At 41.2% G+C, this 17897-nt stretch overlaps 1 protein-coding gene across 2 annotated transcripts in view; it reads right to left on the bottom strand.

Moving 5' to 3' along the window:
- Positions 1-1323: 1323 nt before the first annotated feature.
- Positions 1324-17897, bottom strand: part of dym (dymeclin) — a 361807-nt gene continuing 345233 nt past the window's right edge. For both annotated transcript variants that reach the window (XM_059989749.1, XM_059989750.1), the window contains exon 17: positions 1324-2262. In XM_059989749.1, coding sequence (XP_059845732.1) covers positions 2113-2262 — 150 coding nt within the window. In that variant the 3' untranslated portion in view covers positions 1324-2112. The remainder of the gene's footprint in view (positions 2263-17897) is intronic.

The raw sequence follows: 17897 nt of genomic DNA, 5'->3' as shown, positions 1-17897 counted from the left end.
TATAATAGCATCGTGCTGACCAGTACACCACCTTGGCATGCGATTAGAATTGTAGGGAAAACTACCTGAAATTCTTCATAGATTTATCTTAATAGGCAAGAAGATCATGTCCAGGACCAAGTTTCACAATGTTTTTGTTTAAAACAAACTTTGACTGAATTATTTCTGCAGAGGAGTTAGAGGTATTCCTCTCTGGCTCTAAATGACCTGCATTCTGGAGAAGTCAGTGTTCCGCTCTGCCATGTATCACCAGCCACTGGATTCAGAGTTTGAGGAGAATTGGTATGTCACCAAAGACACTCGCAAATTTGTTCAGATGTATTGTGGAGAGCATTCTAACTAGATGTATACTGTCTGGTATGGAGCGGCCACCACACAGCATTGGAAAAAGCTGCAGAAAGTTGTAAACTCAGTCAGCTCCATCATGGGCACTCGCCTCTACATCTTCAACAGGTGGTGGCTCAAAAAGACAGCATCCATCATTAAGAAACCCCATCACCCAGGATGTGTTACCATCAACGAGGAGGTACCAGAGCTTGAAGACACACACTCAATATTTGAGGAACTGTTTCCTCCCCTCTGCCATCAGATTTCTGAATAGACACTGAATCCATGAGCACCACCTTAATATTTTTTCCTTCTCTCTTTGCACTACTTATTTAACTTAATTTTATATGTACTTCTTACGGTAATTTATAGTTTTATTATTTTGTATTGCAATGTACTGCAATTTCACAACATACTGTATGCCAGTGATATTAAACCTGATTCTGATTCTGAGAGCCACTGTCATTATTGATATTACTAGTTACTTTGAAGGAAGCATTTGGTAAGTATATAGTTACTGGTTAACCCTTCTGTGAATATGTCCAGACTTGTGTCTTTCCCTTTGCAGAGGGTACAGAACAGCGTACCAGGATGCTGTCTGGATTAGAGGGCAGGTTGGATTTCCAGGATCTCAGAATCTCTTGTTCTGTGCCCTTCCCTTCCTGCTTTATTTAACTATATAACAACATTTGTCCAGGAAGTAGTCAAATTATGTCTGCCCTGTGCATGTGGTCTTACATTGATTCCCTAGCCTGAACACAGGACAAGTTACAATAACCAATTAACCTACTAACCGGTATGTGTTTAGTCTAGGGGAAAAAACTGGAGCACTCAGAGGAGACTCATGTGGTCACGGGAAGGAACGTCCAAACTCCTTACAGAGGATGACAGAAATGAACTCCAAACTCTGACGCTCTGAGCCGTAACAGCATGGCGCTAACCGTGGCACCCCAATTATGTATATCAACCAGGAAGCAAAACTGGTTCAGTAAGTAGTCAAATTACATCACAGATTTATTATAATCTAAATTCTTCTTTTGAAAATACATATCTACTGGGATTTGTTTATTAAACAACATTTTGATTTTAAGCTTTGCTCATCATTGTGCACATAAGCATTTCAACATGCAGTTTAGAAGTGTTCACTGACATTATCATTGCTTGCTTGATCATCAGGATAAGTGCCAGGCAGTCCCTGCATTAAACATCATCTGTCCAGAGCCTGTATCACCTGAGTACAGAAACTAATTTCTTAAAGCTTTTATTATAACTTAAATAAAACAATGCCTTATTCTGTCTCAGTTTATTTTTTATCTACAAACAACTTTGGATCAGGAAGACCGCAATTCTAAAACAGTTTAATTGAACATTATTATGAGCAATAAATAATATTGGTGTTCAGAATATAATCAGGAAAATTGAACGTTGCACTTATGGGATATTTTGTTAACCTCCTTCCCCGTATTTACTATTTGGATGGGAACATCACCTTTTGCCCTGGATTGGCAAAACGATTCATTCTCATACTACTATTCAAGAAATTGAGCCATGAGCAATTACAATTAATTGCTCCATCCATCTGAAGCAGCACCCTGATACGTGAGTGAGTACTTATGGTATGTCCTCAGTTCTCCTTTTCTTGCTTGGGTTATGAATATCTGATTGAAGGTGCAGAGCACATGAAATTTGGATGAAAGTTTCTTGTTTCTTGTTTCTCTTATTCAATTGTTCTGATACCATTACACCCCCCACCTCCCCACTACCAATCACATGAGAAGTAGGTCATCAGCCAGAATCCATGGTAAATAGTTGGACTTGCTGTGGGTCCCAATACAACTCAGCTGTGGAGTTATAAGCCAGTGACCAGATGTATGGAACAAAGAACTCCTCTGGCTGCTCCTCTTCAACATACTTGAACTTCAGCTCTGGGAACTTCTGTGGGGACAAAAAGACACATAAAATGATTAATTCCATGTAAGACAATCTGTCAAGCCCTTCCAGTTACTGGCCATCTTGAAGAAGATACTCTGAAGAGTCAGTTGGACTCTGTATTATCTAATAACACCACAAAACAGACCAAGGATGTTGCCAGAACAATTGAATAAGAGAAACAAGAAACTTTCATCTCTGCACCTTCAATCAGAAGTTGAGGACCTGAGTTTTAGGAAAGGTTGAATAGGTTAGGACTTCATTCCCTAGAGTGTAGGAGAATGAGGGATGATTTGATAAAGACATACAAAATTAAGAGGGATATAGATAGGGTAAATGCAAGCCTTTCAATATCACTGTGATCCAGGTTTATGCTCCAACCACAGATGCCAAAAAGGATGAAACTATCCATTTTTATGAAGAACTGCAGCACCTCCTGGATGTTACACCAAAAAAGGATGTTACTTTTATCACTGGAGACTGGAATGCCGAAGCTGGAAATCACAGAACACCTGGAATAACAGGCAATTTTGGCCTTGAAGTATGGAATGAAGCAGGACATCAACTGGTAGAATTTTGCCAAATTAACTTTCTGGTTATAGTAACTACCCTCTTTCAACAGTCTAAGAGGCGGCCCTATACATGAACATCACCAGTCAACACTGAAACCAGATTGACCAGACTTTGCAATCAGAGATAAGAGCTCTATACAGTCAGCTAAAACAAGACCAGGAGCAGATTGTGGCTCAGACCACGAGCTGCTTGTTGTAACATGCAGAATGAAACCGCAGAACATCAGGAAAACCAATGTACCAGCAAAGATTGATGTTGAGAGCATCCCTCAAGAATATACCGTGGAGGTGAAGAACAGATTCAATGGATTAAGCCTGGTAGAGAGAAAGCCAGAAGAACTACAGATAGATGAAGGAGAATTATACAAGAGGTGGTAACAAAAATTATTGCAAACAAAAAGAAGACTAGGAAAGCAGTATGGCTTTTTGCGGAGGCTCTACAGATGGCTGAGCAGTGAAAAGAAGTGAAGGCCAATGGAGATTGGAACAAATACATTCAACTGAACGCAAAGTTCAAGAAGATAGCAAGGAAAGATAAGGATACTTAAAGGAGCAATGCAAAGAAGACAAGAGAATTGGAAAAACAAGAGATCTATTCAAGAAAATTAGAGAAATCAAAGGAACATTTCATACAAAAATGAGTATAGTAAAAAGCAAAGAAGGGAAGGACCTTACAGAAGCAGAAGACATCAATAAAGAGATGTCAGGAATGCAGAGGAGAATTGTACAGGAAAGATCCCAACAGTGAAGACACCTGCAATGACTCCCTCATCGATCAAGAGCCGGACATTCTGGAAAGTGAAGTGGAATGGGCAATAGAAAACATTGCCGATAATAAGGCTGCAGGATGTGACAGGATACCAATTGAATTGTTTAAAACTTTGAAAGGTGGTTCTGTAAAAGTGTTGCATGAAATTTGCCAGCAGATCTTGAAAACCAAACAATGGCCTTTAGACTGGAAAAGATCAGTTTATATCCCAACACCCAAGAAGGGAAATGTAAAGGAATGTTCAAATTACTGAACAATTTCACTAATTTCACATGCTAGCAAGGTAATGCCAAAGATCATGCAAACAAGACTCCAGCAATGTATGGAATGAGAACTGTCAGATGTACAAGCTGGCTTTAAAAGAGGCAGAGGCACCAGAGACCAAATTGCTAACCTAAGCTGGATAGAGAAATCAAGGGAATTCCAGAAAAGTATTTATCGTCTTATTGTCTACTCTAAAGCTTTCAACAGTGTGGACCATAATAAACTATGGCAAATCCTTAAAGAAATGGGGATACCTGGACATCTGATCTGCCTATGAGAAACTTGAATGAAGATCAAGAAGCAACAGTTCGAACTGAACATGGAACAACAAACTGGTTCAAGATTGGGAGAGCAGCATGACAAGGCTGTATACTGCCACCCTACTTATTTAATCTATATGCTGAACACATCATGAGGAGTGCTGGTCTAGAGAACTCAAATGTTTTAAGCAAAATTGCCAGACATATTAACAACCTCAGATATGCAGATGATACTACTCTAATGGCTGGAATTGAGGAGAGTCTGAGGAAGCTTCTAATCAAAGTGGAAAAAGAAAGTGTTAAAGCTGGCTTGTTGCTCAATTTTAAGAAAACCGCAATTATGTTGACCGGCCATATTAACTCTGTGGTAATAAATGGAAAGGAAGTGTAAGCAGTGAGAGATTTTATCTTCCTCTGTTCAAAGGTTTCTACAAAATCAACCAGTGCTTACTGCTGGGGATGGCATCAATGGAAAATTTGGATAAAATACTGAAGAGTAGAGACATAACATTGTCTACAAAGATCTGTATAGTCAAGTCTATGGTAGTTCCAGTTGTGATGTATGGCTGTGAGAGCTGGACTATTAGTAAGGTTGAAAACAAAAGAATTGATGCCTTTGAACTTGGATGCTGGAGGAAAGCGTTAAGAGTTCGTTGGACAGCAAGAAGATCCAACAAGCCAATACTTGAATTAGTACAGATTGCTCACTAGGAGCTCAAATATTTTGGCCACATCATGAGGAGACAGAATTCTTTGTGTTAGGTAAAACAGAAGGTAAAAGAAGAGGACAGTGGCTACGATGGATAGATAATATTATTCAGACAGTATGTATTACCTTGGGGGATCTTGGAGAAGCAGTTTACAACAAGAAGGCTTGGTGTGCAGGTGTTCATGAGGTCACAAAGAGTCAGACTCGACAACAACAAAATCCAGGCAGGCCTTTTCTACTGAAGTTGGGTGAGATTAGAACTAGAGATTACAGTTGTAGGGTGAAAAGGAAACCTGAAGGGGAACATTTTCTCTCATAAGTACTCTCATTTTCAGTTCAGTACCTAGATAGGAGGGGTATGGAGGGCTATGGTTTTGGTGTAGGTCGACAGTTTGGCATGGACTAGATGGCTCAAAAGGGCAGTGCTGTAGTTGTCTATGACTCTATGACTATACTTTCTACAAGCTTATGCCCAAATCAGATATTTTAATTACAATCAGAATCAGAATCAGGTTTAATATCACTGGCATTTGTTGTTTTGCAGCAGCAGTACAGTGCAATACATAATAATAAAAAATGATAAATTACAAAAAAGAAACATATACATAAATTAAATAAGTAGTGCAAAAAGAGAGCAAATAAAAATGAAACATAGTGAGGGTAGTGTTCATGGGTTCATTGTTCATTCAGAAATCTGATGGCAGAGGGGAAGAAGCTGTTCCTGAAACGTTGAGTGTGTGTCTTCAGGCTCCCATATGTCCTCTAATTTAAAATAGTCTAATGGCAGTTGAATTTGACTTTACAAAAGGACATGGGTAAGATGAGGGGCAGATTGTTGGCCCAACACAAGGGAAACATTGACATTACAAACTACTGAGAGATGATCCTACACTACTACATTATTAATGGACATTGTCCCCCCCACTACCTTTGTTATCAACGTTCTGACCTGATAGTTTGTCCATGACAGTAACTTCATCCTAATGAATATTGAAGGGGGCCACATTTCACATCTCCATACAATCCACAGTTCTATGCAACTTTATCTAATTATTCTGCCAGTCTGCCAACTGCAAGCTGCAGTTAAAGGCAGCGAAACTGATCTCTACATTCACTTGTATAGAAGAATTAGATGTTAATTAGCAAAAAGAAATAAAAACTCATTTTCAGACCAAGTGATCATGTAACTGGTGTTAGCTGATACAACACTATTTTATCATTTCCTGTCAGTCAGACACTCCTTATGTACAGACACTCCTGTGCCTAGCATCACTTTATGGACCTACAATCAATTTATTTATATAAGCTAACTTGTGTATTCATATTTATTGTGTTTTTTATTTATTGTATTCTTTATCTTACTCTGATTTTTTTGTGCTGCATCAGATCTAAAGTAACAATTATTTTGTTCTCCTTTGTACTTGTGTACTGGAAATGACATTAAACAATCTTGGGTATTTAGTAACAAGAACAGAAGCACAATGGCAATTCATAATAGATTCCCACTGTATCCAAATCTGTAATTTATGTGACAGAAGGCACTTTGTAAACACACTCCTGACACACTCTTTCATTCACTCACACTGTCACTGCAGTGAGTGCAGGCACTTCAATATCTTCCCTGCTATATTCTCATAATTAACCCACTGGTTTCCCTGAACATCGCTGTAGACATCCAGAGTCAGGCACCAATGTTTAGCTTAATTTTATTCTTTATTTGTACTAGATGTAAGTGTGTGATTGTGTTGAGCATTCTGCCTTTTCCTGGCAGTCACTTGCGGTCTGCTGGGTCCTAAACCAATCTGATGTACTTGAGTTGGCTTTAAGGTGCCTCTCCCACCATACATGGCAAAGGATTCCATTTCTTTAGTCATGGGGGATGCGTGAATGTGCATAGGGTGTTTGTATACTGTATTTAAGGTAAATACTTCTGTTTATTGTGTAATATAATTATAATTACATTGTGGGTCATATATTCTAATTGATGTGTAGTCTTAAGTAAGAGAGAAAGAGAAAGAGAGAGGAGAGAGAAGGTGAGAGAGAGGGAGGGAGAGAGGGAGAGAGAGGGAGGGGGAGAGAGAGAGGGAGAGGGAGGGGGGGAGAGAGAGAGAGAGAGAGAGAGAGAGAGAGAGAGAGAGAGAGAGAGAGAGAGAGAGAGAGAGAGAGAGAGAGAGAGACTGACTGACTAATGGATAGGAGTTCACAATGAACAAGAATAAGACAGACAGACATATTTTATCGATCCCGAAGGAAATTGGGTTTCGTTATAGCTGCACCAACCAAGAATAGTGAAAAAATATAGCAATATAAAACCATAAATAATTAAATAATAATAAGTTAATCATGCCAAGTGGAAATGTCCAGGACCAGCCTATTGGCTCAGGGTGTCTGACATTCTGAGGGAGGAGTTGTAAAGTTTGATGGCCACAGGCAGGAATGACTTCCTATGACGCTCAGTGTTACATCTCGGTGGAATGAGTCTCTGGCTGAATGTACTGCTGTGCCTAACCAGTACATTATGGAGTGGATGGGAGTCATTGTCCAAGATGGCATGCAACTTGGACAGCATCCTCTTTTCAGACACCACCGTCAGAGAGTCCAGTTCCACCTCCACAACATCACTGGCCTTACGAACAAGTTTGTTGATTCTGTTGGTGTCTGCTACCCTCAGCCTGCTGCCCTAGCACACAACAGCAAACATGATAGCACTGGCCACCACAGACTCATAGAACATCCTCAGCATCGTCCAGCAGATGTTAAAGGACCTCAGTCTCCTCAGGAAGTAGAGACGGCTCTGACCCTTCTTGTAGACAGCCTCAGTGTTCTGAGTTCAGAGTTCAGAGATGTTATTATGTTTCCTTGTAGATATCTTTTGTAAATATTGGTAGTTTTATCACTAAATTTGATTTTAATGCACCCAATAAACCCCCTCTGCACTAAAGTGCTATGTGACTCCAGCCATTTTTTCTTTGGTCACAACCCATGTTTCTAACAATTTTAAAATGCAGTAATTCGCAAAGGCTATCACTACATTTCAATTAAAGTACAATTACATTTACTGGTAATGAAGTGAGCTTGTATTTAAGTTGTTTTTATACATTGACTGCAATCTATTTCCATCTCTCTGATATATTCTGAAAACAGTGACGTCCAGGCACATCACCAAAGTGTGAGATTGGACACAGTACCTTGTCAGAAATTCTCAAATACGTCAATTTTAGACCATAAGACACAGGAGAACAATTAGGCCATTTGGCCCATTGAGTACACCCTGGCACTCCATCATGGTTGATTTAATATCCCTTTCAGCCCTATTCTCCTGCCTTCTCCACGTATCCTTTACCATCCAGACTAATCTAGAACTGGTCAACCTCCACTTTAAACCTATCCAATAACCTGGTCTCCACAGCTGTCTGTGCCAATAAATTCAACAGATTCACTACCCCGGTAAAGAAATTCTTCCTCATCTCTGATTTAAAGTGTCAATTCTGAGGCTGTGGTCTCAGGTCTTAGACTCCCCCGCTATATATCAAGGACATTTAAAAAAAACACTTAAGTAAGTAGGTTTCCTCCCACTATCCAAGACAGTAGGTTAATTGGTCATTGGTAATTGTCCTGTGAATAGGCAAGGATTAAATCAGGAGCTGCTTTGCAGTGCAGCTCAGTGGGGTGGGAGAGCCTGTTCCATCTGTATCTCTAAATCAGGGGTTTTCAACGTTTTTTAAGTCATGAACCCCGCCATTAACTGAGGGGTCTGTGGACCCCAGCTTGTGAACTTGGGCTCTAAATTCAATTCAATCAAGGGTTTAACTGCCATTTAACCATACATGAATACAGCCAAACAAAACAGTGTTACTAAGGGTCAAAGTGCAAAGAGACATTATCAACAGTCACACACTGTAATACAATCAGGTTATAAGAATCCTGAGACCCACCTCCCCAACACTACGGCTTAATGCATACAAGTCAACAAAACCCATATAGCACATCAGTAAAAATACGACGACACAGAATATGCATATATATATATATAGTTCAGAACCCACAGCCCATGGTTATCATCTGTTGACTGGCCTCCAAAAGCCTGCCAGGTGACACTGTGGCTTTGAGGGCCAGTCTTCCAATGTACAAGCACAGATAGAACATTAGTAAAAACACACCCAGACAAATATATATATGTATATAGTCCAGACCCCTCAGTCCATTTTAAATCTTCAGTCGCACCCCCACCCCCCCCCCCACAGTAGAGTACAGTGGCTCAAACACCCACCTCTCCTGTGGCGGCTGGAAAGAAAGCAGACCCACAGCTTGAGTGCTGTTAAACATCTGCAGTCGGCCACAAAGGAGCTAGTCTGCTGAGTGAAACCTGGGAGGGCAGCTCCAACTCCGTTCTGGACACAGCCCCCGGTGAAGTCCCCTCACTCCCCGTGACTACAAACAAGCGACACTGTGGCATCAGACTTGGCCCTCACTCTGACCGAGGACTCGGCCCCCTCCATCTGCCCCTGCTCGCATCCAATAACTCAGTGAATCAAATTTGCGGAGTACCAGATTACCAACACCCAAAGGGACCTTGCAATCACAAGAAAAGTGACCGTGCTGGTGCTCGTTATTGGACTGTAAGCCTCCACTGACTCTGCCAGCAGCACGTTGGGCAGATCCTTCATTATCTCCACCAAAGGGCAACTTGCTGATGGTGTAGACCTGCAGTCCTTTGAGTTCCTGATGTATGGCAGGATCTTGCGATCATTAGACGAATGTTTAAGTAGAATGGTAGCACCTTTGGTTGACCCTGTAGAAGTCATTGCAACTAGTCATGCCACCATCTTGCCAAAATTAGATAAATAAAAATAAAATTAAAATTTCCTCGTGAAAAGAGTAATTTATTTGTTGTAAGGAACGGAGCTACATTTTCAATACCTTCTACAGGAATTACTTCCAATATTTCTGTAATATTGCTCATCTCACTATGTCTGACTCCATCTCCCATGATTTATTATGTGATGAAAAGTGAACTGATTTGGGGAAGTGATTCAGTGGAAAAGAATGGCAAGGAATAGAAATATAGTCACAATGATTCTCCACATGGACAAATTTATTGGGAATGTTGTGAGGATTGATGACCTCAATGGTGATGAAATGAGGTCACTCACTGGCCAGAGTTCCTGGTAATTTAATAATTGAACACATAATATTTGGGCAAGATACCAAATGGCAAACAGTAGCCATGTTACAAAAGCATGTCTTGAAGAAACCATGTAGATAGAGACACGATTCAAGATTAAAAATTATTTAATGTCATTTCCAGTACACAAGTGTAAAGGAGAACAAAATCACAGCTGCTTCCAAGGTCTGTACAGTTAATAAAAATGTCTTAATGTAATTGAATAAACTCTCACTGCTTCACACCAATGGAAACAATGCCAATTGTGGTTGTACTTCTCACTGGATTCCTTGCATGCTTTGCTTCGAGGAATCCTGGTTAACCCCTTCGTACTGGATTCAGATTGACAGGTTCACCGTATACCGTCAGGACAGGACTGTTGAGTCTCTCAAAAGCACAGGTGGAGGTGTATGCCTTATGATCAACTCCTCTTGGTGTACAAACATATCAGTAATGTCCTAATGCTGCTCACCAGACCTGGAATATCTCGAGTTAAGTGCCGTCTATTTTATCCGCTGCGAGAGATTTCCGCGATCATTTGGTAACGGTGTACATTCCACCTCAGGCCAATGTCAAACAGGCTTTAGATGAAACGAACAATGGGATTCACATGTATGAAACAGCACACCCCAATGCCTTCACCATCATTTTGGGGGGTTTTAACCAGGGCAGCTTGAAGAAGTCTCTAATTATCGTCAACAAATCACTTGCGGTACCAGGGGAAACAACACAATGGACCATTACTACACCACCATCAAGAATGCCTACTGTGCTCTCCTATGCCCTCACTTCGGGAAGTCTGATCACCTGGCTGTACTTCACTGAGTATAGGCAGAGACTGGAGACTGTAGCAGCAACAGTGAGGACCAAGAAGGTATGGACAAGGGAAGTACAGGAGTGCCTACCGGACTGCACTGTATTCAGGGATTCATCTTATGAACACATAGTTGTTAATGACTTCATTAAAGCCTGTGTGGATGAGTGTGTACCTACTAAAACCTGCCGTGCATTCCTAAACCAAAAGCTGCAAATGAACTGGGAGGTTTGTCATCTGCTGAGGTCTAGATCTGTGGCATTTAAGTCTGGTGACCCAGGTCTGTACAAGAAAAACAAGTATGATTTGTGGATGGCTACTTCAAGAGTGAAGAGACAAAGTAGGAAGATGACATCAGAGGCACGACAACTCTGGCAGGGTTTGTAAAATGTTACTTCCTACAAAGCAAAACCCAATAGCATGAATGGGAGCGATGTTTCACTACCAGATGCTCTCTATGCCTTCTATGCCCATGTTGTAAGGGAGAATATAACCTCTGCTGTGAAGATCCCTGCTGCACCCTGTGATCTCCATCTCGGAGCTCTATGTTAGACTGTCTTTAAGGAGGATGAACCCTTGCAAGGTGGCAGGACCCGATGGAGTAGCTGGTAAGACCATTAGACATAGAAGCAGAATTAGGCCATTCAACCCATTGAGTGCGCTTCACCATGTCATCATGGCTGATTCCAGATCTCATTCAACCCCATCAACAACACACACAAAATGCTGGTGGAACACAGCAGGCCAGGCAGCATCTTTAGGGAGAAGCACTGTCGACGTTTCGGGCCGAGACCCTTCGTTAGGCTGTACTTCTACTCCCTGAGTAAAGGCAGAGACTGGAGACTGTAGCAGCAGCAGTGAGGACCAAGAAGGTATGGACAAGGGAAGTACAGGAGTGCCTACCGGACTGCACTGATCCTGACGAAGGGTCTCGGCCCAAAACGTCGACAGTGCTTCTCCCTATAGATGCTGCCTGGCCTGCTGTGTTCCACCAGCATTTTGTGTGTGTTGTTTGAATTTCCAGCATCTGCAGATTTCCACGTGTTTGCTCATTCAACCCCATACTAGTTTCTGGGGCTCTGAACACTTGTGCCAACCAACTGGTGGGACCATTCAGGGACATTTTCAACTTCTCACTGCTACATTCACATGTTCCTACATGCTTCAAAAGGCAACAATTATACCAGTGCCTAAGATGAGTAGTGTGAGCTGCCTTAACGACTATCACCCGGTAGCACTCACATCTACAGGGATGAAATGCTTTGACAGGATGACCATGACTAGAATGAACTCCTGCCTCAGCAAGGACCTGGATCCATTGTAATTTGCCTATCACCACAAGAGGTCTACAGCAGACACAACCTCACTGGCTCTTTACATGGCCTTAGATCACCTAGACGATATAAACACCTATGTCAGGATACTGTTTATTGACTATAGCTCAGAGATTAACACCATCATTTCCATAGTCCTGATCAATAAGTTACAGAACCTGGGCCTCTGTTCCTCTTTTTGCAATTGGATCCTTGACTTCCTAACCGGAAGACCACAATCTGTATGGATTGGTGATAATATTTCCTCCTCGCTGACAATCAACATTAGTGCACCTCAAGAGTGTGTGTTTAGCCCACTGCTCTACTTCCTCTATACTCATAACTGTGTGACTAGGCACAGCTCAAATACCATCTATAAATTTGTTGATGATACAACCAATGTTGGCAGAATCTCAGATGGTGATGAGAGGGTGTACAGGAGTGAGATATACCAGTTAGTTGAGTGGTGTTGCAACACCCTTGCACTCAGTGTCAGTAAGACGAAAGAGCTGATTGTGGACTTCAGGAAGGGTAGGACGAGGGAACATGAACCAATCCTCATAGAGGGATCCGAAGTGGAGAGAGTGAGCAATTTCAAGCTCTTGGGTGTCAAGACCTCTGAGGATCTAACCTGGTCCAAATATACTTATGCAGCTATAAAGAAGGCAAGATAACAGCAAACTCATTAGGAGTTTGAAAAGGCTTGGTTTGTCAACTAAAACATTCAGAAACTTTTGGAGAGCATTCTGACAGGCTGCATCACTGTCTGGTTTGGGGGCGCTACTGCGCAGGATCAAAAGAAGCTACAGAAAGCTGTAAAATTAGTCAGTTCCATCTTGGGTACTAGCCTCCATATTATCCAAGCCATTTTCAGGAAGAGGTGGTCCAAAAAGGTGATATCCATTATTAAGGACCCCTCACCCAGGACATGCCCTCTTCTCATTGTTACCATCAGGTGGGAGGTACAGAAGCCTGAAGGCACACACTCAGCGATTCAGGAACAACTTCTTCCCCTCTGCCATCCGATTCCTAAATGGACATTGAACCCATGAACACGATCTCATTTTTTTTTTACTATGTATTATTTCTGTTTTTGCACTATTTTTAATGTATTCAATATATATATACACACACTTACTGCAATTTATTTATTTATTTTCTTGTTTAAATTATTATGTATTGCATTGTACTGCTGCTGCTAAGTTAACAAATTTCATGACATATTCTGGTAACAATAAACCTGATTCTGTTCGTATGTCCATAAAGTGACATGAGGCACAGGAGTGTCTGTGAATAAGGTGACTGACAGGAAATGATAAGGTGGTGGTAGTTGGGTGTGGAGGGGTGGGTCAGTGGGTGGAGGTGTTGATCAGCCTCACTGCTTGAGGAAAGTAACTGATTTTTAATCTGGTGGTCCTGGTGGGAGTGGAACAAACAGGAGAAGGCAGGAGAATGGGATTGAGAGAGATAGTGAATCATACATGGAGCAGTCGCAGTGGGCTGAAAAGCCTAATTCTGCTCCTATGTCTTATGTTTCCAGCATTTTCTGTTTTATATGTTACAAATGTACTTGTGCATTCTGCACTTTTCATATTGATATCTCTGTATATTTTACAGGAAAGTCTTTGAGAGTCTAGGAGGGGCTTTAAATATTACACTGATCAACAGAAATCTCAACCACAATTTTGACAAGAATCATGATATTCATCTGTGTTTTTGATCTTGGTACTGCGCTCAAGTTAAACAAAAACAAGCAGTAAATTATGAGCAGAAAGAAAGGCTATTAAGTTCATCCTGTCTAGGCACGTTTGTAAAACAACTATCCGGTTCATACCTCTCTTTCCCCTCTGACATTCAGATTTATTGAACACTCTTTTGAAAATGATTATTAAATTCACTTCTATGAACCATAGCAGCAGTAGATCCAGATCCTAACAACTGACTTTTTAAAGTTCGTTCAAAGTAAATTTATTGTCAAAGAATGTATATTGTATGCCATTATATTCAAGCCTGAGATTCATTTTCTTGCAGGCATTCACAGTAGATTCAAAGAAATATCAAAAGAACATGAGATGAAGAGTCCTTGAGTGACTCCATAGGTTGTAGGGACATTTCAGTGATGGAATGAGTGAAATTATTCCCTCTGGTTCAAGAGCCTGATGGTTGAGGGGTAATAACTATTCCTGAACCTGGTGGTGTGGGTCCTGAGGCTCCTGTACCTCCTTCCCGATAGCAGCAGCAAGAAAAGAGCATGTCCTGTCTGTTACTGGTTACCTATTAGCACTTTTAGCTAAGGAAGGCCCTCGGCCCAAAACATCAACTGTTTACTCCTCTCCATCAACGCTGCTTGGCCTGTCAAGTTCCGCCAGCATTTTGTGTGGTTGCTCTGGATTTCCAGCATCTGCAGAATCTCTAGTACTAGCACCTTTAATTAATTTATTTTTGTTAGTGCTCTCCTAACCATCCCTTTCTCACTGACGGGGGTGTCCTCTTTACTTGATTCTGCTGCAGCTGTGATCGTCTGAATTTTAACGATGGATTGCCAAGCTCAGTTTTGACGCAGTTTAAAATGTTTTTCAAGTTTATTGTCATCTGACTGTATCTAGATACAACCAAATGAAACAACGTTCCTCCAGACCACAGTACACACACAAAACACATCACACACAGCACATAAAACAAAATATTACCATAAATAAGTTAATAAAATATAATTCAAAATGCATGCAGTGTGTAGCACAGGTAAATAGTAAACAGCTCACTGACCTAACAACAACACCTCAGTGCTGGCAGGGTAATCATTAGTCTCACAGTCTGAGGGAAGAAGCTGTTACCCAGATTCTAGTCCTGAAGCTCCTGCACCTCCTTCCTGACAGGAGTGGGTCAGAGGGATTGTGGGATGGGTGGTGGGGATCCTCAACAATGCTTTGAGCCCTTTGTCTATAATGTGATCCTCTCACTGATTTTGACCATCCTCTGTAGGGTCTGCATCCGATATCTTGCAGCTTCCGTACCACACAATGATGCAGACGGACAGGACACTCAATGGTGCTCCTGTAGAAAGTGTTAGAGTGGGGGTGGGAAGCCTTGCATGCTACAATGTCCTTGGAAAGTATAGGCACAACTGTGCCTTCTTGACTAATGAGGAGGTGTTGTGGGTCCAGATTAGATCCTCTGTTATGTTCAAACCAAGTCACTCTCTCCAAGGAAGAGCCACTGATCGGTTAACCTGTGCCTTCTTAAGAACCACAATCATCTCTTTTACCTTTTCCACTTTGAGACCCAGGTGTTGCTTACACCACTTGACAAGCCTCTGTTAATGCCAGCTCATCATTGATGCTGATGAAGCCAACCACTGTCATATCATCAGCAAACTTGATATTGGGGTTTGAGCTGAATCTGGCAGTGCCGCTGTGGGTCAGCAGCGGGCTGAGCGCACACCCGTGGGGGGAGGGAGAACCAGTGCTCAGCGGGATGGAGCTTGAGATGTTCCTGCAGCACCAAGATGGGTTCCATCCAGTTACAGGGAGGGGTGTTAAGTCCCACTGAGGACAATTTACCCACCAACCTCTGAGGAATGATTGTGTTAAGCTGAAGTCGATGAACGGACTCTTGGTGTATGAGGCATCGTTTTCGAGGTGGGTCAGGACGGAGCAGAGGGCTGAGACTAATTTATCATCAATAGACCAGTTTGATTGCTAGATGAACTGGAAAGATTTTTGTGTTTGTTCATTAGAGGGAAAGATGTCATTGCTGGTATTTTTCTTTTTTTCAAAGTAATACAATGGATTCTGGGGAATTGGGCCACTGATTAATCAGGGCTGCCACTTGGTTGGGACAACTCTTAAAGAACAAAAACTAATTGAGAAAATAGCCGGGACTCCCTTTGTTTATTTGGGACACTATGGGACAGGAGATTGCTGACAACTTCTAACCAACGTCAGACTCATGTACTTGAGTGGCTGTTAGACATTACACCGTTCTTACAGCAAGCACTTAAATAGCATCAGTTGCGTGCGTCTGTGTACAAAAAGCAGTGATCCTGGTCACTGATAGTTGGTGAGAATTAAACAGTAAGACATTTCAGACCTGCTTTGCTCACTGTCATTTCAGGCATTCAGGCTTGGAGAAGCCAGAAACAGCCGAGAGTAAAAATGAAACAATTTTACTACTTCAACAAGTTAGGATTTGCAAAGAACTTGAAGGTATTGACAATCACCTTGCATTACTTACACTAGGTATCTGCACTGATTTTGCTCATTTAGTCAATCAGATGAACACAGCAGCGTATACTGGATAAATTCCCCTGTCGATAACTATTAGGAACTAATACACAGTTTTATAATACTGTAGTAGTTTTGATAGTGTTCTAATTTGTTCTGTATTTCATTTATATACATAAATTGTTACTCAGTTAAATGGTACTTTTTTTATATATACCTTTTTAACTATTTCCCTAAAACTTTGGCTAATATGAACAGACTCTTAAATGGGCCAAAATGTACTGGTCCCAGTGTGTCCTATTTAACCGGAATCCCAAATCAAGACTATATTAACACAAATCCTTTAAAGATTCAGAATCAGAATCAGGTTTAATATCACTGGCATGTGACATGAAATTTGTTAACTTAGCAGCAGCAGTTCAATGCAAAACGTAATTTAGAAAAAAAAACAATAAAATAATAATAATAATAATAATAAATAAGTAAATCATTTACGTATACATATACATATATTGGATGGATTAAAAATCATGCAAAAAAAAACAGAATATATATTAAAAAAGTGAGGTAGTGTTCAAGGATTTAATGCCCATTTAGGAATCAGATGGCAGAGGGGAAGAAGCTGTTCCTGAATCGCTGAATGTGTGCCTTCAGGCTTCTGTACCTCCTACCTGATGGTAACAGTGAGAAAACAGCATGCCCTGGGTGCTTGAGGTCCTTAAAAATGGAAGCTGCCTTCCTGAGACACCGTTCACTGAAGATATCCTGAGTATTTTGTAGACTAGATTTCTGAATACATTGAAGAATTATTTCAAAAGTAAAAAAAATTGAAGAATTTTAAAATCAGAAAAGTTGAAGAGAAAGATAGAAACAGCCAGCACTCATTATAAGCAATGGGAATATAATTAAAAATGACTGTGGTTCTCCATCTGAATCTGTGTTTAGAATCTTTATTGACACTGGAAATTTGGTAGCCATGTCCAATATAGCTTGGTGCAGGGAATTTTAGTAAACTTGGCCTTGCTGTTAACCTCCATGTGTGACAGAGCAAAGTGGAAGTTTAGCATGGATTTTTCCATTTTCTACATCAGAAACCCTAATAGTTTCTTAGACAAGCTGTCAATGCAGTTCTGGACTGTAGTGCTGAAGATCTGTGCTGTGTTTATCTGATACCATGTCACATGTGACTGTGGGCAGATGGGGCTTGTCAGCCATGGTTGGCACTCACCTAGGAGTAGAAAATCTTGCAATCCCCACTCACGGGGAAAACTTCAGGAGTTAGCCTTGAGGAAAAATCTGCAGCTGGAGTCCCTAAGCAAGTCCTACATTGAGTGCAACGTTGCCTGGCAACTCCTGCAACACCACTGGTATCAAATTATACCACTCTCTGCCATTCCTTTGAATTCATTAGCTGAGTGGAGAGGAGGAGCCTGCTCTCCATATTGTACTGCCCTGGCTTGCATATACGTAGACAGCTGGGACACAACATCTGACCAACAGAGGCCTCACCTCACATGAGGTATCTTTACATTGGGCAGAATTAAAGAATCCTT

Source organism: Hypanus sabinus, chromosome 14 (genome assembly GCF_030144855.1).
Source record: "Hypanus sabinus isolate sHypSab1 chromosome 14, sHypSab1.hap1, whole genome shotgun sequence".
NCBI classification, from domain to species: Eukaryota; Metazoa; Chordata; class Chondrichthyes; order Myliobatiformes; family Dasyatidae; genus Hypanus; species Hypanus sabinus.
This window is presented reverse-complemented; position numbering and strand designations above follow the sequence as displayed.